Source organism: Lampetra fluviatilis, chromosome 2 (genome assembly GCF_964198595.1).
Source record: "Lampetra fluviatilis chromosome 2, kcLamFluv1.1, whole genome shotgun sequence".
Lineage (NCBI taxonomy): Eukaryota > Metazoa > Chordata > Hyperoartia > Petromyzontiformes > Petromyzontidae > Lampetra > Lampetra fluviatilis.
This window is the reverse complement of record NC_136276.1, coordinates 1,451,117-1,475,312: the sequence shown is the minus strand read 5'-3', so window position 1 is coordinate 1,475,312 and position 24,196 is coordinate 1,451,117. Positions and strand designations below refer to the sequence as shown.

Sequence of the window (24,196 nt, the reverse complement as noted above, 5' to 3'; positions counted from 1 at the left end):
AGGCGGCCATAGGCAGCAATACACAGACATTCAGATGAGATGGACCAACCACAAAGTAACCACTAGCACCATTCTGGAGACTGTAATTAACAAAGTAATTAAGCAGACGGTTTCGCCTCCTGTACACATCCCACGATTTACCCTTCGGCAGCATTGGCTTGATGTCGGCACACCGTGAAGTGCAAGCAGGCATACGAAGCGGGAGGGCCTCGAGGGGCGAGGGGGAGGGGGAGAGCGGGGGGGGGTGGTAGAGAAGTGCGCATCCCCACGCAGAGACTCCATCCTCGCCATCCCTCGCGATGGACGTCACTTGACGGGAACAGTTTTTACTGCCGGCCTCCGCCTAATTGGTCGCAAAGCCACTCTCGGAACTTTTGAAATGCCGCGCACGCCGGCGTGCCGTTAAATTGGTCACAATGCAGGGCCCCTAAAATACGAGCGGGGATACAAAGCGGCTGTCGCCGGGGGGGCGGGTAGCGGGGGAATGCGTGGAGTCGCGTTCACCGCGCGGGCGCTGCGCTGATCTGCCCCGTGCGTAATTGTGTGCAGTACGATTCGATAATTGCATTTGTGTGAATGCCAGCAAAGGGAGGGGTGTGGGCTGGGGGGAATTGGCCGTCGTAGGAGTACGTCCACGGAGGAGTCGGAGCGATGAAATCTGCCCACGCGCGGCCGCTATGCGCATTGAAGCATCGTGGCACCGTGAGTTGGTAGCGGCTGCTTGAGGAGGCCTCTGTCCAGCAGTGGACTGAGCGTGGATGGTGATGGTGATGGATACAGTACGGATCACACCGAAGGAGAGTACTTTTCCCGACCATCGAGTTTCGTCAGGAAATGACGTTTTCCTTTACTCCACCGCTGATTTTCGTCGCGCGGAGTTTGCGATGACGAGCGTCTGAATCGACGAATCGACCGAGCGTCGCTTCCGGGCCACAGTGTTGTTGCCGAATGTGTTGCGTTGTTGATGACGTTTTTTAGTGTTTGAGGTTATTTGTAAATGTAAGGAACTTGATTCGCTGTGTGGCAAGAAATTAAAATTTCTCATTACCGGAACCGCCGCGGAACTAATGTACATGTCGTGTCCAGCTTGTGATGAAGTGCAGCTGTCTAACGACGTAAATGCCTCACGGTCAAACAGATGTTGCCTCTCTCTTGCGAGCGAGCGAGCGCAGATCACGAGCGAACGCGACGTAGATTGAGTGGTGGCATATGGGCGCATGCACGCGCGATCATTTGTACTCGCATACATCTTCGTACATGAGACAAAGCTCCCCCGTATAGCCTTTAGCCGACTCAAATCAAGATTTAACCGACTGTTCGGGCAATGCTGTTAGCGAGCACCGACGGAGGCCCGGCACGGCCAGCACACAGCGCCAGGTACTAATTTGAGGCTGAGTCTACCTAGGGAAGATAATCGTCACTGGTGTGTGGCCGTGAATGGGAATGGAACTCGGGTCACCAGGTTCATAGCGCAGCAGCGCTAACCGCTACACGACCACTCCCCTCTATGAGCCACACACACCGGCACACACTCCAATGCCATTCTGCATAGATCAGTGGCTCAACGTAGTGGTGCATGGGCTCGCCCATCGATTCCTGCTAATTCTTCTCGCACTAGTTCTCTGGAGATGTGTGCTTGCTTCGTCTGAAGCAGTCCTGCCGCCCACCGTCCCCACCACATCTGCCCCCCCCTTCTTCCCGGTCCCGGGTGCGCCCCAAGTTGACTCGGCCTTAAACGGTGCAGTGCGCAAACATCAGCACTGTGGAGACAAAGGTGGCCGGGTGTGGTGCCGATGCCAACACCGCCCCATCGTGCGCGGCGCCGGCATTTATACTTGCCCGTTGACGGCGCCCGCCCTAAAGAGTCTGCGTAGACAATGCGGGGAACTTTGCCTTTGCGTGTCGCTTGCGCCCCGCGTCCCAGCGAGCTGGAGGGCGGCGTGCAGCAGCTGCAGCGGGAGCTCTCCAGCGCCGCCGGCGCCGACCGCGGCCGAGCGGCGCTCGCCGAGCTGGACGAGAGTGTCGGGGTGCTCCGGCACGTCGGGGAGGGCGTCTCCGAGCTGCAAGGTCCGCAGGGGATGCACACGCGCACGCGCGCACATACGCACGCAGATACAGAGACATACGCAGATGCACGCACTCGGACACGCACGCAGACACACGCGCACATGCGAAAAAAATTCAATATGCATGCGGATGTATGCACACAGGCCTAATTCGCGAACACAGACATACGTAGCAACATACAGATGGACTCACCACACACACAACAACAAACACATCGTGATTCGCATACTGAACCATGAACCCAGCGATTCCCGGCCATTGCTAACTATCTGATCCAGTCTTGGGCCTCCTCTAGGTCAACTCAGGTCAACTCAGCATTAAAGTATCACTCGATGTATTGACATCGACAGTGGGGAGGCAAAGGCTTCTGGACATGGCACTGGTCACACCACCGTAAATTGTGCCATGTTGGACTTACCACTAGCCCCATCCGACTCTTAAAGGCCACGCCACGGACCTTCTATTTGTGTGTGTGTGCGTGCGTGTGTGTGCGAGCAGCCCAGTTCTCCGTGCTCCAGATGCATATGCGGAGCCTCCTGAGAGCCGAGGTGGAAGCCGTGAAGTTTCTCAACGACGAACCTCACCAGTTGGAGGGGCTGCACAGCAGGTGTCATGCCATCAACGAAGCCATCGGCCTCCTGCGCAGGTTCGCATCGTGAGACGGAGAGAGAGACAGAAGAAAGCCTCTTTCCACTCGTGGTGTGACTGTAGCTGGACAGAATGCAGATCCGTCCGTCCGTCCGTTCATCTGTCGGCTCATCTGTCCATCTGTCAATCTGTCCATTTGTCTGTTCATCTGTTGGTTCATCTGTCCGTTCACTTGTCTGTTCATCTGTCAGTTGGTCTATCCGTTTGTCTGTTCATCTGTCCGTCCGTCCATCTGCCACTTCGACTCGGCCTGCTCGTGCCCAATTAAGAGACGAGTAATTATGTATTTAGTCTGTCCGTGTGCCTCTTTGGGCTGCTAATAAAAACAAACGTAGGAAATGGTTGTGGCACGCTGATGGTTATTTTCATGGATGTTGCGCTTGTTGATTTGATCATCTTTGTCTTCGCAAATTAAGTTTCATCATGGTTATCATCACTGTCATTCACCGCTATCCCTCATCGTTATTGCCATTGCCATAAACGTTTAGTGGTCGTTGAGATTACTACATCTGCCTGACACTTACAATTACGCAACCGGTTATTAAAAACTACAGGACCCCCATATTTATCATCGCCGTCCCTGCCATCGCAAATAGTCGCTTTATCATTCGCTCTCCCGCACTCCAAGCATTTTCATCCACATCACTGCCGTCTCTTTGGCGTGCCTCTAGATTGTACTGTGCATTTTCTGTTCAAGAACTAAATTCGGTTCCCGACGAAGCTCCCATCACGTGAAACGAAACGTCGGACATCGTGTGGTATGACCCGAAAACACACCGGAGAGCCGTTGCCAAGCAACCGCGAAAACCTTACGCGGTGACTTCACCGTGATCCGCAATCGCTCACGTCGACACCGTGCAGACTGCGTTCCCGTGCGTCGCGTGTGGCATCACGCGCGCCCCTGCGTGCCCCGTGCATTCTGAGCGTTGCCGCTTCACGCGTCATTACCTCGGCAGGGCGGTAGCAGAGGGCGTCCCTGTTTCTTCGCTGGAACTGCCTCGCTGGGAGCGAGAGCCGGTGCGGGCCGAGGGTGGGCCGGACGCTACGGAGCCGCCGGGCGACGCCGCGTCCCCACAGCCCCGGGCCGTGCCGCGTCACCACAAACCGGCGGCCGACGAGGGCCGGGACCCCGCTGCAGGAACCGCTGCCGCCATCAGCGCCGTGGCCACCGCCGTCACCGGCACCGCCACCACCGTCACACTCGCCATGGCTTCCCCGGGCAGTCGGAACCAAGAGGTGACATCGGCCGCATCCGGTGGTGCAAGCAAGGAGGTGAGATGTGGTTGCGTCTCTCTTGCCCGTCGTCAGTAGTGTGGTGGTGGCGGTGGTTGTGATGGTGATGATGGTGATTATGACACTGCTGTGTAGAATGGTGGTGCCGTTAACAACTACAAATACGACGTGTCTTGTCGGATCCGGCTCGGATTTGATCGGCTGTTGATTAATGTGGCGTTGCTGGATGATGATGGCGATGGTGGCGGTTGCCATGTAGGGGCATCCTGTGAGCCGCGTAGCTCGCGGGGTCAAGTCGTCCCGGCAGCAGCAGCAGCAGCAGCAGCAGCAGGAGGAGCAGCAGGAGGAGCCACGCACGACGCCACCGCATGGCGGGGATCGGCCCGACGGACGGGGCCGCTCGGCCGCCAAGCAGCTCTTGGAGGCGGCGCCGAGGTCGCGGGGGGCCCAGCACAGGGAGGGGCCCCCCCCACCTCTCCCGCCCACGCCAAAGCAGCACCGCGACGGGGGTGCCGCGCACGTCATCGGCAGCGGCGCCGCCGTCGCCGCCACGGCTGCCACGGCCACGTCCACCGCCACCCTGGAGATCGTCAACAGGAGCGTTACTCTCGACGTGCGTCCCCCGGCGTGCCGTGACGTGTGACAGTGGCGGTGCTGCTCGTTTTCGCTTTCAGCGGCGGCTAATCTCACGCTCGCTGTTGCGAGCCGGCGGTGGAAATTCCGCGTTCCTTTGGTGGGCGAGGGTGAATCTGGGCTCTGCAGGAGGGATGGGGTTTTAACAAAACTCTCTGCCTCGTGACCAGGGCTTCATTTGCGAGGGCCCCCAGCCCCACAAGAGGGTGGAAGCACCGTCTTGTATTCTGGAGCTCAGTCTCGGGCAGCTCTACCTGAAATTAAGCCCTGCTTATGACCCACCACTCTTTCTAAGTTAAGCCTTCTTAAGTTTAGTAATTTGTCAATTTACCTCTTTTTAAGGTGGAAATGCAAAGTCATTTCGAGTATTTAGCTGCTAAACATTTCTCACGTGATAAGCCACTTCATTGAGCTGCCATTTTTGGCCAGGTCGCTTCTAAAAAAGAAGTTATACAGCTCAGTGGGCCTTAACAATCTCGTTTCAGTTCAGTTACAAACCACACACACCTGCTGATTGCCAACGGCATCGCGTGCGCCTGCTGCAGGAGCTGGAGCGAGAGCTGGAGGAGCGACGAGCCAGCCGGAGCCACTTCAGCGAGCGTGACTTCAACCGCGTCCTCAACGAGGCCGAGAACACCATGGCTCTGATGTCCCCCGTGGGCGACGGGCGGGCGCCGCCAGCCCCGTGGGACCAGCAGGGGGACGACGGGCAGCAACAACAGCAGCAACAGCAGCAAAAGCAGCAGCAGCAGGCTCGTCCTCGGGAAGGCCTTGGCACGGGGCCTTCGCAGGCTCAGCCGAGGGAGGCGCCAGCAGCACCGACGGGAGCAGTGGCCCCGGCGCACGCTCGTGAGGAGGTGGCCCCGGAGGAGCCGGTGGCGGCGTCGGCTGTGTCCGAGGCACAAGCGGCTCCACCCGCAAGGCCCCGTGGCGCGGCCCCGGAGGTCGGGGGTCGGCCTGGTGAGTGGGTTCGGCTGTGACGATTAAATGAGCTGTGAAGCGTGGCATCGTAATCCACTTTAGGTTCCAATGTAGACGGGCTCTCGAGCGTCGTGAGTTGGCCACCAACGACTGCACAAAACATTCAATACAATAACTTACCTTTTCTCCTTCGTCGGGGTAATGATTCCAGCTCTTGAGAATAAAAAATATTGATTTGCCTGTAGAATGACATTTTGTGTGTGCAGCGGGGACATGCTGTAAAATTCACCGCTGCCCCTGTTGAGTGCGAGCGGTCGCTTGAAGGGATCTCAAAAGCAGTGTTGCGATATCCCCTTCCTCGGGCCGTAGTCCTTCGCGCACGGGGGTGCCGCCCCAGCCGCCCAGCGGGGTACACCCCGTGGGCCGTCCACCCCGAGACGAAACCCAGACGAGCGTCGTGCTGCCGCTCTCCCTGCACAGACGCCGGGCCCCCAGCTGCCGACGACGGGGCGGTGGCCTCTCCCCCAGAGTCGCCCGGCGCGCCGCCCCGGCCCCCACCGCCGTCCGTGGCGGCGACCGCCCCCAGCCCCGCCGTAGCGCCAGCGGCCGCGAGCTCCGGGTCTCCCTCGGCGACCGCGGAGGAGCAGGAGCAGGAGGAGGAGGAGGGGGGGGACCCCCCTACCCCGCCCCCCCGCGGGCCCCAGAGTTTCTCGTTCGGCCTGACGACCGGCCGCTCCGGCGAGGTCATCCTGACCAGCCGCAAGGAGTCGACCAAATCCCCCGCGCCGCCCACGGTCAGTGGTTGTTGGCGTACGTATGTTGAACGTACGTTGTATTATGTACGTATGCACGTCGAACTTCTTTCGCACCGTACGTAGCCGACCGTGCTCATCGGATGTTCCAGGGAAGGACGACAAACTAAACACTAAAAGCAGTTCTAACGAAGTGAGTTTTCTCTCTTGATGTAATAGTGCAGAGCTCCAATGGCTTCTTAATATCACATAGGAGAGCATTCTAGACGGCCGCAAAAGCATATCTAAATACGCGCGATTATCGTGGTAATCATAATAATGATCCTGTAACTATGACATTCGTGGTGTAATGGTTAGCGCACAAGAATCCACAGTTCAAGCCCAGCTCCTGTCGCGTTTCTTAAATCCCCTCCGCCTGCTCCCCCCTGCCCCCCTTCCACCTCCCCGCCTCCATGCAACCAGCGGTATAAATGATGCAATGGCGGTTTGTGTGTGGTGGGGTAAAGTGTGGGTACTCTCGCCTATTCTAAGATGCGTGTCGAGCGTGCAACTGTGCAGCAACTCGCCCTTGAGGGGGCTCAGCAGCGCTTCCGCGAGGTGCGAATGCCTTCCGCCTGCAGTTGCGTGGGCGGGCAATTGCAGGGCTGCCCCACTACCGTTTTAATTTTGTTTACACCCAGTCTCAAGACCCATTTTTTTTCACTGCATGCACGGTATTTATAAGAATCAAGTTTAATGAATGGTTACATTATTGCAAGCACAGCAGCACCAACAACAACAGCAGCAGCAGGATTTAACTAATAATAAATTATCCAATCATCTCCGTCCGCTCCGCTCAGTCGGCTCCGCTCGATCTGCTTTGCTTGGTTCACTTCACTCGATCCGATTCGCTGGATCCGTCCCCTCAATCCACTCTGCTCGGTCCGATCCGCTGGATCCATTCTGCTGGATCCGTTCCGCACGGTCCACTCCGCTTGGTCCACTCCGCTCGATCCACCGTTTGATGCGATGGACATTATCCGCCGGCACCCTCGCAGTGCTCACAAGCGACTTTGATTGTCAGAGCGGGGCCCACTCGGGGGCCGCTTTGAAGCCCCCCACTGCTCCAGGTGCGGGCGTGGGGCGGGCATGGGGGGTGGTGGGGGGCTGTGCTCATCGCGTACAGGAGCACTCCGCAATTCAATCGAAGCGCTTCCGACCCTTGTCAGTGCCGAGGCTCGTTAGGGATAATCAAAGGGGACGTTCGCAAATCCATAATGGGCGCGGGACCGTCCCGGGTCGCCTTTGTAGTCGCGTGGGTAAATGTCGCGCGCGCACACGCGCACGCACGTAACCCTGGTACATTTGGGATGAATCGTCAGCCGTTGTCTATCCGCTGCTGGATGAAGGCCTCCGCGCGCCGTCACAACCTCTCGCGGTCCAGTGCCGCTACCGTCCATCGCACTCCGGCACATGAACGGATTTTATCGCTGCATCTCTGCATTTGTCATCCTCCTGAGATGCTCTCTCTCCCTCCTTCTGGCTGCAATTCCGGCACCAGCCTCGCCCGTCGGCGGCCATCGTCCCTCCCGGCGATGTATCCTGCCCGAGCCCATTTACTGGCCTTCTCTGTCGCCAATGCGATCTCTCCGATTTGTGTTTTTTTCGCCGATCCACGCGTTCCTGTCGTGCATCTCGCCGAGACCGCATCTCAAGACACGTGCATGCACATCCTCCTCTTAGCGTGCTTGGAACTGCATCTCTTAACCCTTTCCCGTTCGGAGGCGACTTCTGCGAGTTGCAGGGCGGGTGGTGTCCCGTTCACCGCTGCATCTTGGTACCCGCAAGCGGCTCAGCGTACATTTCTATTTAGAGGCGCAGTAGCGCCGCTGTTTTTAAAGACGTTGTACTCACCGCAGAGAACCGTAGCGACACGACCGCACTCTACGATGGATGGCGCTAAATTGTGCCACACGGCTTTATGGGAGCCTCGGCACCGATAAAGTTATTTTATTTTGGTATTCTTAAAAAACCAACAACGTTCATCATTGGAATGTGAAAAGGTTAAGACTGATGCTGAGTGAGGCGGTGGCACAGTGGTTAGCACATTGGGCTTAGAATCCGCTGACCTAAGACATACATCGGACTCCCCTTATGTGCGTGTCGTGCGTGCATGTCACGTGTGCGTGTAGCGTGCACGCGTCACGCGTGTGCCTCGGCTCACACAGCTGCCCCCTTCTATTAGGGGGTCCGTGCAGATGAAAACCCGAACAGTAATGAACCACTAAATATGCGCACCTGAACTATGGAGAATTTTTTAAACGTTTTGATAAAGTGCCCGTCAATCCATTACCCGGCCAATTAATTAGCTCTTTTCATGTATAGTGGTGAGCGGTAGAGGCTCACCGCCCTGAGTGGGTAAATTCATCACGGCGGGGCACGTAATTTGAGCATCCCAGAGTGCGCCTCACAGCGAAGATGAGAAGGAGGAGGAGGAGGATGAGAAGGAGGAGGAGGGCGCTTCAGTGGGGAGCCGCTGCGCACAACCAGAGGGAGACGTCATCAGCGGAGGCTCGCGCGAACGCTCCCTCCCGCTCGTGTTTTTTTTTTGTCCATCGCGTGGGCGTTTACACAAAACGCGGACGCTCGCGTGTTTGCATATCCTTCCCATGGTCGCGTGGATTTTTCTCCGGGCTCCTCCGGTTTTTCCCTGCACATTCAAAATCCACATCGTGCGCTCAGAGTATAAATGTCCACGCGATAAGCCACTTTGTTCAGCTGTCATTTACGATGGCCAGATGGTCGCTTCTAAGCAAGAGCTACACAGCAGCTCAGTGAGCCTTACCTGGTAAAATAAAAATTGTTTTGGTTTGTAGTTAAAATCGCGTCCGCGAAATCCTCGCCACACCACTCTCTGTTTTCCGGAACTTGGAGGTTTAGCAATTGGTTATGGGACAGTCGGGCAAATGGCACATCTGCTGTAGTCGTGCAAATCGTAGTTATCTTTGTCTCCTGCCCCTTCTGTGACCCTTCTAACGAGTGTGAGAAGTGTTCACTGAATAATTCCTAAAATAGACGACCTACTCCTTGGTGTGTAGGGCATACATTCACATTTTATTAGCTTCCATTTTAAATTAGCTCCCGCCCCCTCCTCCTCCCATTCCTTCTCTTCCCCCTGCTCTACCCCCTCCCCCTCCATCCCAGCATCCTCCCTCCGTCTCATCACAGCTCGTCCCTGTCTCTGGAGGAATCGGCACGTGGCTTTTGCTGCAGCATCGCGTTCTGACTACCATTACCCACAGCTCGTTACTTGTTGAGCAAAATAAACCGCGGCTCGCCGCGCAATTGTTCTAACATTCTGTGGTTTGGCGCTTTGCTTGGGCTGCTCCCAAGCTCTGTTTCCAAATTCTGGGCTGGCATTCGGGCTCCAGTCTCCACCCCCCCTCCCCAACCTCCTTGCATGGTTTTGATTTTGTTTGTAAACAAGACAAATCACGGGCATTGCTCGTCAAAGCACACATCCCATGTGCAATTTATTTGGCTGTAAAACACTCTGAGGATGGTGCCCGCGAGCACGGGACATTGCCTGCCAAAATCGTGGACAAATTTGCAGGTTGACTGCATTTCCCAACGCCGCCCGCCAGATTGTTCCTCCCACTGGTGCTCGTCAGCCCTGCGCCGGCTCATGTAGTGGCCTGCGATACCACGCTCCGCTTGGGCCAGAGCTTCTGAAAGGAATCGCATGGCTCGCCATCCTGAGGACACCTCCTCATCGACAGCCACACACCGCCTTATTACAGACAATAAACCAATGCTTACGGCTTTGGCCCTGCTTTAGAGTTACGTACAACAGGCTGACATTACATGCATGACCAAAGACAAAGTTACATGAATAACCCATATGATGAGCCTTGGATACAGTATCCCTGCACAAGTTGTGATTGTATCACAATGATGATGATGGCAGTGTTTTTATTTTATGTGTCTTTGGTGCCCTGTCTGTTCCTCTGTTTCCTTACCTTCCTGTCCCTCTCTTTCTGCCTGTGTGTATGTCTGCCCGTGGGTGCGTGCATGCGTGCGTTATCTCTTGGCCCCATCCAATTCCTCTCTACGCACTCACTCCCCGGCACAGAAGTCTGACGCGGAGGCCAACGCAAGCGTAGCGGAAGTGTCCAGGTTAGTGCCCCCCACTCCGCCGTCGTCTTCCCTGCCCCCCAGCGTGAACCGCACGCCCAGGCCCCCCGTGGTGGCGTCTGAGTTCGACAGCGAGGATGACGAAGAGGAGGAGGAGGACCGCATCCTCGCCGAGCTGCAGGTGAGGACCCCCATCGCAATCGTCATCGCCAAACGTTCATGTCAGTAGTCGTACGAGCCTTTGGATACATATTTTGGTGATGCTGCTGCGTTGGCAGTGGGCACGCAGGCACGGTTAATAAAACAAATCCCAACAACATTCATCAATAACACTTGAGGCCTTAAAAGCTAAAATATATAACGGGCGATGTATTCGGCACGTAGCCAAGCTTTTAATGTTTTGCAACTAGGGTGGAAAGGATTTATGTGTGAGCTCTGTCTGTCCATCCGGAGCGTGCGATAAACTTCAATATAGACTATTCAGTACAAGTGAAAATCTCGGATAAAGTTGCGTTGCTCTTAGGGGCACACAATGTTGAAACTGGTCAAAATGATCAAAGGGTTGTCCACGACTTGGAGGCTCAGAGAGCACTAAAAGGAGCTTACCTGGCCCTGGTGGCTGAGGACCACCCTCCCAGGCAGAGCCGCTATCCGAGCCGTGTGGCCTCATCACGGCCTACGACCGTGCTGCTTTCTGCACGCCTGGTGCATGGACCAGCCCAGCTCGATTCACAGAGTGTTTGGGAGTTTAACAAATATTCACACGATCCACAAACCCTCGCCTCCAAAGCACTGGATCATAGCTGTACACCACCACTACCCCCACGCCCGGTCGGATGATCCCACCCATCACACTTGATCTCACCAATTCTGCTAACCAAACCATGACCTTTCTAATCCATATGCCCATGCATTCCCGCATCTACACTCCATGGCTCGCCCTCACCCACCCCCACCCCCGCCCACCACCCCCCCTGATCCACAGGCATTCCAGCGGAGCCCGGCTCCGGTGCGGCTAAGCGTGGACACGGTGGCGATGGCGGCCGAGGCCTGCGAGGTGTTCGACATTGGCGCCGAGAGGGAGGTGTTGACGGACAGCACGGTGAGGACGGGGTAGGGGGCACCACGCTGGCACCAGGCTGGCGCCATCCTGGCACCAGTGTTCGCACCGCAGGGCCCAGGGAGATGTAGGCCGGCACACCCGTGCCTCTTGACGAGCGGAAAGCGAAGCCTGCCGTTAGGCCGCGAGGAGGGAACGACGGCCGTTGCTCGAGACTCAGCGAAGTTTGTATTGTTTGTGAATAGGTTTTCCCATGATGTGTTGTATTGTTTATTGTTGTAACTTTCTGACCCGCCCCTACTGAGAGGTCTTGACGCCTTGCGGAAGGCCTTCATCCAGCAGTGGATAAACCGTGGCTGATCGTGATGTGTAGTATATAATTGGCGACTCGTGTAGCCACTAGCGCAAGAACAACAATTCTCGAATCAAATTGTGATCCCAAATCGTGACTGTTTACAAAATAATGGAGAGGGCGGATGTATGAAGTGGGGGGGGGGGGGGGTGAGGGGGGCGCAGGGTGAATCGTTAAACCAAGGACACCCTCGTTTAGACGGCTACCTCATTAACTTCTTTGTGTAGCCATGTCACAGCCCCCATCGACAGTGATGCATCCTATGCGGCCCGTTGCAGGCGTCGCACTCACAGTTGGTGGCGGTGGGGTGAGGCGGTGGTGGCCGTGACGTGGTTTCCGAGCGGAAATGAGAAGCCGGCTAAGAGGCATGAGGGACACTAGGCTCACGGCACAGCTCCATTTCTCGCCAAATATTTGCCGGGCGACCGGGTCCAACCGCTAGCTGGCAGAACGAGAGCCGAACTGGATGCAAAATTATCGTCCGGCAGGAAGCCCTAATGAGCGGTTCACGCGCACGCCACGTGGGCCCCTCCCCCCCGAGTGTGTTTGTGCGTCGTGGTCGCACAACCACACGTTGGAACTCGGTGGTGCTGAATGCGCAGGTCAAGAGATTGGGCTGATGTTGGCCTGACGTTAGATCAAGATTAGCCGAATGTTGGGTCAACGTTGGGCCAGCGTCGATCCAACAGTTGCCAAGTGTTGGCTGGAAATTGTCATGTTTAATGGGTGGGAGACCCGCAGTCCATCGCGATAGATATCACGAAGCACTGTTAAATGCAGACACAAGGCAACTTCGATTTAACAATGGCGTGCCAGTTCCTCTTGATTCTTCATTACATCCCAGCAGTGCTGTGACATATGAACACAGATGGCATGCATAGAGACCAAGGTAAATGAAAAAACGTTGATGCGTCGCTTGAATAAAACACGTTGGGACTGTGGCAAATCGTTTAATGCAGCGATAAATAACTGGAATGAATCGTCATCACCGCCCTCATCGGTCGTGAAAATGTGCACGTCCCAAAAAAAAAGAATTATAACGAAATGCGATGAATGAAATCGTCTGTCTCGGGCGGCAGATCCCGACCTGGGCACTCTCGGTCCCGGCAGCGCGATTCATCCCTCGCTAAATTGGGCGTACGTGGCAACCTCGTGGCGGCCCCTGACACGGCACTAATTAGGCGATGTTTACCCGGGGCAGCCTTGCACTTGCACCGTCCGCTCAGGGGGAGGAGGTGGAGTGTGCGGGGGTGGCGGGGGGGAGGCCCCCTGCCCCCTCCCCCACCTCCACTCATTATTGCACGGTCACAAAGCGCCAAGTCAATTTAATGAAGCCAGGCCGAGCGGGTGCCGTTAATGGCAGTGTCAGGTTATTGCGGTGCAAACTCATTACGCTTGCGCCCGTCTCTCGTGCGGGCGCCCGCTGTCCACGCGTCACAACCCACTAACCCACCCCCCCTCGCCCCCCCACACCTCCACCCCTGGGGGGCACAATCTCCACTCTGCACTCTCCACGCCTCCTCCTCCTCCAGTTTTCTCATATCACGGGCATCCACTTAAATATTTATAGAGTATGTAATCATCCTTCCTTAAAAAATCCACTCCAAGCTGTTTTTTTTTCTTTCGTTTTTTTCTAAGAAAGTGCAGCCCTTTTGCACGCTCCCCAGAGTCTACGAGATAACGGGCATGAGCCGGCTAAGCATTGCCCTTCGTTTAATGGGGCAAGCGCCTGTTGAGATTCAGTAGCTCTTGTACAACGGAGACCTGGGATATTGGTTTAACACAGGGAATTGTGATTGGTCTCGGCCAAACATCCCAATGCTGAAAGATTCCCTGCAGATGGCTCGGTTTGTCGCCCCCCCCCCCCACCCCCCATGGCTGCAGAAAACTTGGCAGGACCCTCTTGAAAGCAGTCTTGAGACTCGGTTAGGCATTCCTGGGTAAAGAGGATAATGATTGGATTTTAGATGTGGGCCCTTAACACTGGCAGACAACTGAATATTCATGCAAATTATCATCATCATCACTATCTAAGTAATTAATGTTTTATTATGAAAGCTCTAGCAACAAGCGTACAGCCATCTTCAAGTGGGTCAAATACAATTGTGGCTGATTGGATGAGTGGGTGAAGTGTCAAGTGGCAGCAGAGCTAGTCGTGTGTGCATTTCACACGCCTCTCTGTTGCGGACACGGCACAGAACAAACCACTCGGAAGATTGACAGCCACTTCACTCGGCCATGATTTACACTCAAGGAATGGAAAATGCTTTTACATCATTGCATTTGCCATTTTGCTGACCCCCAAGTGACTCTTGCAAATTACTCATCCCCGGGCTCGTGAATTCTCACCTGGTTAAAGAAAATTTAAATTCACAAAGTCACTCATCATCTCACTCAGTCATTTACCATCTCACCCAGCATCTCACTCACCATCTCACACACCTACTCACTCATTCACTCACTCTTGCAAATTAGACTATCCTAGTCACTTGCGTTTTCACCTAGTGAAAAAAAATTAAGGAATCTATGGACTACGAGGCGTCTACTCCCCGTGTGATTACGCACAGCCACTCCAATCCTTCACTTTCCACGGACAGGCAACTCAAGGAGACACTTGAGCGCACTTGCGTTTGATTCCTCCCAGAGTCCCAGTTAATCACCTCCAGTTGATGAAACCAATTTGAAGGACAATTAAATTTTGTTAGAGAAAGTGGTGTTTCCGTGATTTTCCTAGTGACCCCAGTTATCACAGGAATTGGGCACGGGTTTACCAGAAACACTTTCAAGCAAGAAACCTCCCCAGAAATGCTCCTGCTTATAAGGTCAAGGCTGCATTGCAAGGAGAATAAAAAAAAACGAAATACGAATTCGCTGAATGTCAAATCAAACGTAAAATTGAGTGATTGCGCCACCTCCAACAGGTTTGTTTTCTTGGCATGTTTGGCGGCGCATGCCTGCCCAAGCCGGTTCCTGATGGAGGGAATCCAGGACACTCTGCCGAGGGTGTCAATTTTGCCCAGACAATTCGGCCTCCAGCCCAGAATCCCCATTAAACACGGATCGTTGGGCCAACGCTCCAACCACGTGCCAACGTCGTTGCATGTTTCCTGGGACGGCAGCCAACTTGAGTTGACTAGCGAATATGGAAACGTGGTGCCTGGAGCGCAACTGGAATGTGGACTTGAGTTCTGAGGCTCGTGCACATTTCGACAGAGCAGCAGGTCATCATCACCAGCTGCTAGACACCGTCCGGCATGGCGTGGGATTTTTGCGGACTTATGCTCCACAGTGCGCGAAGAGGAGTAATGTGACGTAAGGTCATCATCACACCAGCTCATTTAAAATTACTAATTGTGTTAATAATAGCTCCTCGTCAGGGGACCTCCTTTGCCAGTGTCACAATATGAGAATAGGTTTCCCCCTTTTTTCTGGCAACAAAACAGGTGTTAAGATGTTTAAACACCAAACGGAAACCTTTTGCAAGGAAGCATGTCTGCATGAACCACGTGCACTTGTGGTGGAAATACAAACACAAAACATGCTCTGACAGTATATGCATTGTCTTCGAAACTGATGGTGTGGACCAATCAGTTTATGACAGTATATGCATTACATTTTAACTTAAATCCTGACTTTAAGCTTTCGTGACTGCAGGAATTCATATTCTTTGGGTCTTTCGGTAAAGTCACGTAGATAGAAAAAAAATATCACGACGTTTCGATCGCAATACAAGCGGTCGCCATCAGGGAAAGTGGGGTTAGCTTCGAAAGACGACTGCTTATAAAGGTTTGAAATGGGCATAGCCCAAATGTCAGCAGCCAATGCCAATGCAAGTGGTGGGCAGCGACCGCGGCAGTGGTGGGCTTTCCACCAATCACAGGGCTGCCAGGCATAAATTAGCATGTCAATGTAAGATCGCCGAGACTCCTTCACGGCGAGTGCGCCAAGGTGGCTATGTTAATGTGAGAGATTAGCATGTTAATGTGAGAGAATAGCATGTTAATGTGAGAGAATAGCATGTTAATGTGAGAGAATAGCATGTTAATGGGGGAGATTAGCATATTAATGTGAGAGATTAGCATGTTAATGTGAGAGAATAGCATGTGAATGTGAGAGAATAGCATGTTAATGTGAGAGATTAGCATGTTAATGTGAGAGATTAGCATGTTAATGCGGAAGACTAGCATGTTAATGTGAGAGAATAGCATATTAATGTGAGAGAATAGCATGTTAATGGGGAGATTAGCATGTTAATGTGAGAGATTAGCATGTTAATGTGAGAGATTAGCATGTTAATGTGAGAGAATAGCATGTTAATGGGAGAGAATAGCATGTTAATGGGAGATGGTGAAGCAGCAGCCTCGAGGATGGTGAGCGAGGTCGCTGTGTTAGTGAGACATTTAATGGGTTAATGTAAAAAAATCAGAGAGCCGAAAATAACAACTAACATCGGAAGGTGGTAGGCTGGGATATGCATTGTCTTTGAAACTGATGGTGTGGACCAATCAGTTTCAAAGACAATGCACATACTGTCAGAGCATGCTTTTTTTTTGTATTTTCACCACAACTATCTGTGGTTAATGCAGACATGATTCCTTGCAAAAGGTTTCAGTTTGGTGTTTTAACATCTTAACACAGCTGTTTTGTTGCCAGAAAAAATGGGAAAACCTATTCTTATAATGGCTCCTCGTTTGGTTTTGCGCGACGATGAGAGGGCCAACGCTCAGGGATGGGAGGATCTTGTCCGAAACTTCCGCGAGGAAATGAACTCCGAGCGATAAATTAGCTGGGAGGTGGTGGCGCATGCCTTTAAGCTTTTTTTTTGCTTAAAACTTTCATGACTGCATTAATTAATATTATTTTGTTCTTTCGGTAATGTCACTTAGATAGAAAAATGATAATACAAAATAAAGTTAATAAAAAATTTAAATTTAAAATTATAAAAAAACCCACTAATATAGACTGTAGCCGGGTTCTTAAGCAGAGTGAGCGTACTGGCAATCTGTAATGTAGACTGTAGCCTGGTTATTAAGTTTGGTGAGTGTACTGGTAGTCTATAATGTAGACTGTAGCCTGGTTCTTAACCTCGGTGGGCGTACTGGCAGACTTATGATTGGTTTTCATATTTTTTGGGTCTTTCGGTAAAGTCACGTAGATAGGTGGAAAGAAAATAACAAAACATAACAAGTGAAGATGATTATTGGTTCTTTCAGTAATAAAAATAAAAAAACAAAAACCATGACGTTTCGATCGCAGCACAAGCGGGTTTTTTTTCTGATGACGACCGCTTGTGTTGCGATCGAAACATTGTGGTTTTTATTTTGTATTACTGAAAGAACCAATAATATGTCTACATTATAGACTGCCAGTACGCTCACTCAGGTTAAGAACCAGGCTACAGTCTACATTATAGACTGCCAGTACCCTCACTAAACTTAATAATCAGGCTACAGTCTACATTACAGATTGCAAGTACACTCACTCCGATTAAGAACCAGGCTACAGTCGACATTATGGATTGCGAGTACACTCACTCCGATTAAGAACCAGGCTACAGTCGACATTAGTGGTTTTTGTTTTTCATTATTTTTATTATTTTTATTCACTTTATTTTATTTTTATATCTACGTGACTTTACTGAAAGAAACAAAGAATAATATGTTTGCTTACAAAAAAAAAACACTTCCAAATTCGTTTTCAATTACTGCAGTTACCATCGCTTCGGCATAACCTTAATACGCTTCATTCCTCTATTATGCGTATGGCATTTGTTGGCGAAACTGTTAATGGCTTAGTGTCCGCGTGAACCACCTCGGCTCCTGTTATTGAGTACCCAGCTGCGTCATCTTCCCTCCCGCTCTTGCAGGGCCCCGCTCGCTCCCCGCGATTGCTGCCCGCCTCCCTCCCTACCGGCACTTAGTGCGTCGATTGTGCGCACCCCTGCTTTTGCCGCTGCTCTGGCGTTTCGACCCGCCGCGATCTCCTACAATGCCCCGCATTCATATTCCACGGGAGAATGCGACGCGTCGGAAAATCGCGCGCACGTACACATACAAAGATCCCCCATGAAGCCTTGAACAGACTGTCGGGGCAAGGTTCTATTAGCGAGCTCCTACTCGGGCTGGCACGGTCCACATGGTGGGTGGTATGGCCAGGACCACTCCCGCCCGCCCGCCTTTGTCTTCCCATTGCTGAAATTGACACACTCTCTTACAGGTACTCATTTTAAGGCTGAGTCAACCTTGTGGGAGGCCCAGGACCGATCCACAAAAGTGCAATAACACGCACACGTGTGTACACACACACACACAGAGATACACTCAAGCAAGGGGACTGTCACCGTATCCCTGCCTATATCTGATCTATGCCGATGTTGTGCAAAATTCCTGTACCTATGCAAAGCCATCTTTGCTCTCCTTTACGCTGTGCTGTCTTTCTCTGTGGATGCGCGTGTTTGCCCGTGCGCGTCTGTATGCGTGTGTATCCGTGCGCGCGCGTGCACAGTCCTACCTCCAGCAATCCTACTACGTCCCTTACTTTTATTGTACGCTCACTGAGCCCTGGGACCGTGCCGCAGCCCACCTCTTTATAGACGAGGAGGCAAGTTGGCTCCGTTTCGCAGATGGACAAAACCCTCACCTCTGTCCCATGCCCCATCGCTCCATCCGCTGCCCCCCCCCCTCGCCTTCATCGTCGGGTTTTTGACGTTTGTCGTGTCGGTCGTGCGTGCGTGCGACGCCATGCTATTCGTGCAGCGTCACGCCGTCCGTACATTGCCGCTGCCATCGCTGCATCCGCATGGACATCTCCATTCCGCCACGATGCAAATTCCCACAATGCCGCTTCTGGTGACTCAAGGGGCGACACTTCAATCAGCTCTCTTAGGGCGCGTGTGTGGACAGAATATAATTATAATAGCGTAATAATAGTTACACTAAATATTCACTTTACAAAGTCTCACTGAGCCTCAAGAACGTTTTTCATGAGGTGCCTGCTACATTGGGATGTTTGGCTTCAATTTGGGAGAACGCGGAGAAATTCCACATCCTCGGGGTGAACATTCAACGCTGCCATCTCGTGGGCATCTTGAAGATGCTCGGCCCACAACACCTCGCAAGCTCCTGTAGTCACCCCTCCAAGAACAAGCCAGGCCAAAGCCTGCTTAGCTACTAAAATGATTTGGTCATACACGTGCGTGCGTGTGTATGGGAGTGTAGTGTCTTTCTGCAGCAGCGCACTCTCTGGGAGGCACATTACTTGGTTCACTGATGATGTAATCGTTTAGCGTAAATATTAAACCAGCATTCTTTAGGCCGACCCTAACCCTACGAGTGAAACTAATTAATCAACTTCTGGCCTGTAATTTTTGGGGCCGAAATTTATGTTTTCGGATTATGCCATAATAGGCATTGACGAGACAATATTTATACCAAATTTCAGCATCCTTGCCTCTATATCATTGATACTTGTCTAAGTATATACCTGTGAAGAAACCGTTTTATTTAATCATACGAAAGAAAACAAAATCATTGAGTCGATCGAATTAGAGAGGCCTTCCAGATCAACCCCTCCCAGTGGCTTTTGTTTAATCTTCGCGACCATGGGCCGGCTTCGACTCCATTGAGCGCTTGCAGCGAGACGCGGCCCATCGACGAGACGCCGATCGGTGATCGATCGCCCTCTCGGTGATCGATCGCCCTCTCGGTGGTGGCGGCAGCGTGGGGGGGGGGGCAGAGTCACCCGGGAGCGCCGTCGGCCGCACGCCGAGAGGGCTCCGCCAGAGACCCGCGACGCGATCACAGCACCCCCCAGAGATGCCGTCGTCGCGAGGAGACGCAGAGGGTCCAACGGGGGTGTCGCCGCCGCCGCACCATCGCATGCTCCACCCCCCGCCTGTGCCAGCAGCAGCAGCAGCAGCCGCCTCCCCCGTCGTCGTTGCAGCCAGCAAAAGCTGCCCCCCTCCCACCACCACACCACCCCCGCGACTCCCTGTCTGCATGAAACCGTCCGCCACCACCATCGCCAGATCGCCAGTTGTCTTGTCCGCTCGCTGCATATGCTCGGTCACCCATCTGTCCTCACCAAGGACGCACGCAACACGCACACACGCACGCACATACACGCACGCACACACACGCACACACACGCACATACACGCACACACACGCACAGCCGGTGTGACACTCACTGCGACCCACGGGCATTGAAATGTCAGGGCGCCGATTCATGATGAGAGGCTTAACTTTTTATTTATCTTTGCGTTTCTCTGCTCCATGCTGTCTCTCTCTTTCTATACACATATTTGCTATTTAGTTACTTATAACTAGTTACCATATCTCTAGCTATGAATTCTAACTATATAGTTTTGCCTTCCCCCCCCCCCCCCATAATTTATTAAGTCAAGGCACCCCTTCGTTTTTTTCAATAATTAATTTGTTTCTGTTCTTGCCTCGATGAGCAAAACCATCTCCCTACCCAGGAGGCCAACTTGTTTGAACGCGCATTCTATCATTCCATTCCTCGTTTTGCTTCTCTTTTTTTTATCACTTCCCGCCGACACAACAACAACGGCAAGTAGCCACGCACACACAGCCACGCAGCCACACACACACAGCCACACACACACAGCCACACACACGCAGCCACACACACGCAGCCACACACACACAGCCACACACACAGCCACACACAGCCACACACACACACAGCCACACACACGCAGCCACACACACGCAGCCACACACACACACAGCCACACACACGCAGCCACACACACGCAGCCACACACACACACAGACACACACACAGCCACACACACGCAGCCACACGCAGCCACGCACACGCAGCCACACGCAGCCACGCACAAGCAAGTCCCCCCGTCAGTTTTGTCCACGGCGTTTTGCGTAGCGATGCCCCCGCTGGTTTTTGTGGGGGGGGGGGTGTCTGGGGGGGGGGGGGAGCTGCACTGTGGTGTTGACGTCTCTGCCGGGGTTTATGCGACTTCAGGGCGCCGACGCTTGCCGGGGGATCGGCAGCGGCCCAGGGCTGCCGTGCAGCGAGGATCTCAGAGTCATTTCTCCCACGGGGGAAGAGATGATGGTGGGCGCACGCACGTACACACGCACGCACGGACACGCGTGCACGGACACGCGTGCACGTACACACGCACGGACACGCGTGCACGTACACAGGCACGCATGGATGCACGCACGGACGTACGAGCACACGGACGTCCGCATGCACGCACGGACACTCGTGGGCGTACGCATGCATGGATACGCACGGATGCGCACGTACATACATGCACGCATGCGCACACACATACGCATGCTCAGACGCGCATAAACAAACGTGTGCATGCACACGCACGTACGCACGCATGTACGCAGACACATGCACGGACACGTGTACACAAACGCACAAGCATGTGAACACCCGCACGCCCTGTCCACTCACGCTCTTGCTCCCCTGCCAATTCCCTTTGTAAAACCCAGAGAAAGCCAATGCACTCGAGGTGAATAATGCGAGCTCCGCTCGTTGGCGTGACCCGCCAACGCTCGACTCCAAAGCGCTCGATCGCGCGTAGGCGTTCGCCGCTTGTCAGTTTAGTCTCGGCTATTCATCAGAGACCTTGGCTTCACAGGCACTTTGACGTCAACTTCACCGCAGGTGTGGCTGTGCAGCGCGTGAGCACTTCTCAACCTCCCTGCAAAGACACAGATCCCCCGTGTAGCCTTGAACAGACTGTTGGGGCAAGTGTTGTTAGCGAGCGGCGCCAATGAAGGCTGGCACGTCACACGAGGGAGTGGGTGCCCAGCACCACGCACGGCAGCCTTTTTGTCTCCCCCAGTGGTGATGTTTACACATCACGCTAGGTAGTTATTTAATTCTGAATCGATCTAGGGGAGGGCCAGGACCAATTCAGATAGCCATCATCGGTGTTGGCCGTGAACAGGAATTGGACTCGGGTCACGGGGTTCGTAGTGCAGTGCGCTAACCGCTGCCCCACCGCTCCGCTAACCTCCCTGCATGCGCGCACACACGCACAATATATTTCGTGCATTTCATCTACTTTGTCAGGAAAGCCTCACTGGGTCTCTGGTCACTTTTTGTAGGAAGGCCCTGCTAAGTTTTTGCAACGGGGAGCGACGATGCCGTGTGTCTTACCACCGGAGTAATTTGCTGGTAATGTGGACCCACGGGTGGCTTCCCTTGCCTGCCGCTTGTTTGCACGCACGCACCGCGCTCTGCTGCCCCGTTTGTTCACACACGCACACACACAGAGGGACGCGCGCTCGCTCCCTCTCGCAGGCGATGACATCGCACACGCGCGCACCCGAAGGAGTAAATGCACGAGCGTTATTAATTTTTAACGGTAATGTAGCCGTCACGGAACGTATTGGCGGGATGATATTGCTCATCACAATGATGGATCTGGGAGCCTCCGCTGGTGCAGGTTACTGCTGCGGCCCGCCCGCCCGCCCGACGGTGCCTTTCTCTCGAGCAGTCGGTTATAAAGTGCCGTTATTCAGAGCATTAATTCGAGTTAACGCACCCATTCAATTCGCCCTTAACAAAACCGCACTGGTGGGGGTTTTCTCTTTTTTCTTTCTTTCTTTCGACGAGGGCATGAATAATTGCAATTATAACAAACATCAGTAACGTTTCAATTTCATGGGGGGGAAAAAAACTATTATTACTCTCTTGGCTTATTAGTAACGTTTGGTGAAATATAAAATGAAATGCGTAACTCCTAACGTCTTTTTTTCTAATACATGATTTAAGCGTTAACCTTTTTATTAATGTGCATTCATTTTAGTTTCCTTTTAACTTCAACTCCTTCTCTTCTTCTCTCTCTCTCCTGTCGCAGGTTCACTCTTGCAAATTCACTTTCCCGCAAGCGCCCGGCGAGAGCCAGGATGATGCGTGCACCATCGTGTATTACGAGCGCTCGCCCGAGCTGCCCGGCTCTGCGGAGGTCACAGGGACGGGCCCGCACGAGCGGCCCGCCCGTCTGCCGAGTGGCTCAGAACAGCCCGAGGAGGGCCGCAAGCGCAGGGCGCATCCCTCGGAAGGCCTGGCCGCCGCCAAACGAAGCGTCACCTTCTCCCCACAAATCCAAACGCAGATGGACGAGCCGGCGGGAAGGCCGCCGGCGGAGCCTCGCGCCACGGCCGAGGACGCGTCGGCGGTCCCGCCGGCCAGCGGAGGGGGGACGTCCGCCGGGAACGGCGCGGCACGGGAGGGCGCCGGCGCCGTCGTGGCGGCTTCGGAACCGGGCTTCCCGCAAGGCCCGGTCGGCGCAGGCCTTCCCGCCGGGGCCACCAGGGAGACGTTCACGCAGTCGTCGGCCCGCGACGGCCAGCAGAGCACGGTGACGGTGTACCAGCAGAGCGGCGTGCTGGACCGCGGGGCGCAAGCACCGAAGACCATAACGATCCGCTACATCGAGGAGATCACCTCGGAGACGGTGCCCCCCGGCGGCGGCGGCGGCGGCGGCGGCGGAGAGGAGGAGGGAGCGGACGGCGTCGTCAAGGAGAAGCTGGCGTTCCTCATCCGCGAGAGCCACGTGCAGGCCATGTCGCACGAGCAGGCCGCCCAGATCGTGAGCGGTGCTGGCGACGAGGTCACCTCGCTCATGGTGACCAACAAGGCGGGGCCGGGCGCCGGCGCGGGCCATGGCAGGGGGGGGCGCGACGGAGCGGACGCGGCGACGGGAGGGGGGGGGCGGCGGCGCGGCGGCCCCAGGCTACGCGCACGGCGAGGCCCAGACCTCCGAGACCTCCCAGACGACGTACCATAGCAAGAAGCAGCCCATCATCGTCATATTCGACGAGCCCATGGACATCCGCGCCGCCTACAAGCGCCTGTCCACCATCTTCGAGGAGTCGGACCTGGACCGAATGGAGCAGGACTGGCAGAACCAGGGCGACTCCTCGCCCGGCCAGCGCAACTCCACCGCCGAGCGGGAGGCGGAGTTCTCGGACGTGGAGATCAGCCAGATGCCCGAGTCGGCGCAGGAGCAGGCGGGTGGCGCCGCGCCCTGGGACGACGCGGAGGCGGCGCGGCGAGGGGGGGCGCGGGGGGGGGTGGGGGGCGGGCGCCACGGCGCCGACCAAGGGTAAGCACGGCGCCGGCGACAAGGACGGCAAGACGACGTCCTCCTCCAAGTTCCGCATCCGCTTCCCCCGCAAGCAGCTGGCGGCGCTCACCTCGGCGCTGCGCTCGGGAACGCGCTCGGGGAAGAAGACCCTGGAGCTGGTGCCGGACGGGGACGAGCGGCCGGATCGCGAGCACGCCGCCCAGGGCAGGGAGGCGCCGGGGCCCGAGGGCGGCTCCTCTCGGGCGGCTCTGGTGGGTTCCGAGCAGAGGGGTTCGCAGGTGGTAGCCAAAGCGGCGTCGGCGGCGGTTCCACCG

The 24,196-nt window shown here is 54.6% G+C and overlaps 1 protein-coding gene across 2 annotated transcripts in view; it reads left to right on the top strand.

The window, feature by feature from the left end:
• Positions 1-23,722, top strand: part of SRCIN1 (SRC kinase signaling inhibitor 1) — a 193,541-nt gene extending 169,819 nt beyond the window's left edge. Inside the window, exons 10-20 of one of the 2 annotated variants that reach the window (XM_078866687.1) lie at positions 1,925-2,067; positions 2,566-2,713; positions 3,672-3,987; positions 4,208-4,561; positions 5,127-5,541; positions 5,983-6,296; positions 10,366-10,548; positions 11,353-11,469; positions 18,284-18,379; positions 20,786-20,878; positions 22,650-23,722. In XM_078866687.1, coding sequence (XP_078722813.1) covers positions 1,925-2,067; positions 2,566-2,713; positions 3,672-3,987; positions 4,208-4,561; positions 5,127-5,541; positions 5,983-6,296; positions 10,366-10,548; positions 11,353-11,469; positions 18,284-18,379; positions 20,786-20,878; positions 22,650-23,582 — 3,112 coding nt within the window. In that variant the 3' untranslated portion in view covers positions 23,583-23,722. The remainder of the gene's footprint in view (positions 1-1,924; positions 2,068-2,565; positions 2,714-3,671; positions 3,988-4,207; positions 4,562-5,126; positions 5,542-5,982; positions 6,297-10,365; positions 10,549-11,352; positions 11,470-18,283; positions 18,380-20,785; positions 20,879-22,649) is intronic. The other variant, XM_078866688.1, reaches the window with a different exon arrangement.
• The last annotated feature ends 474 nt before the right edge of the window (positions 23,723-24,196 follow it).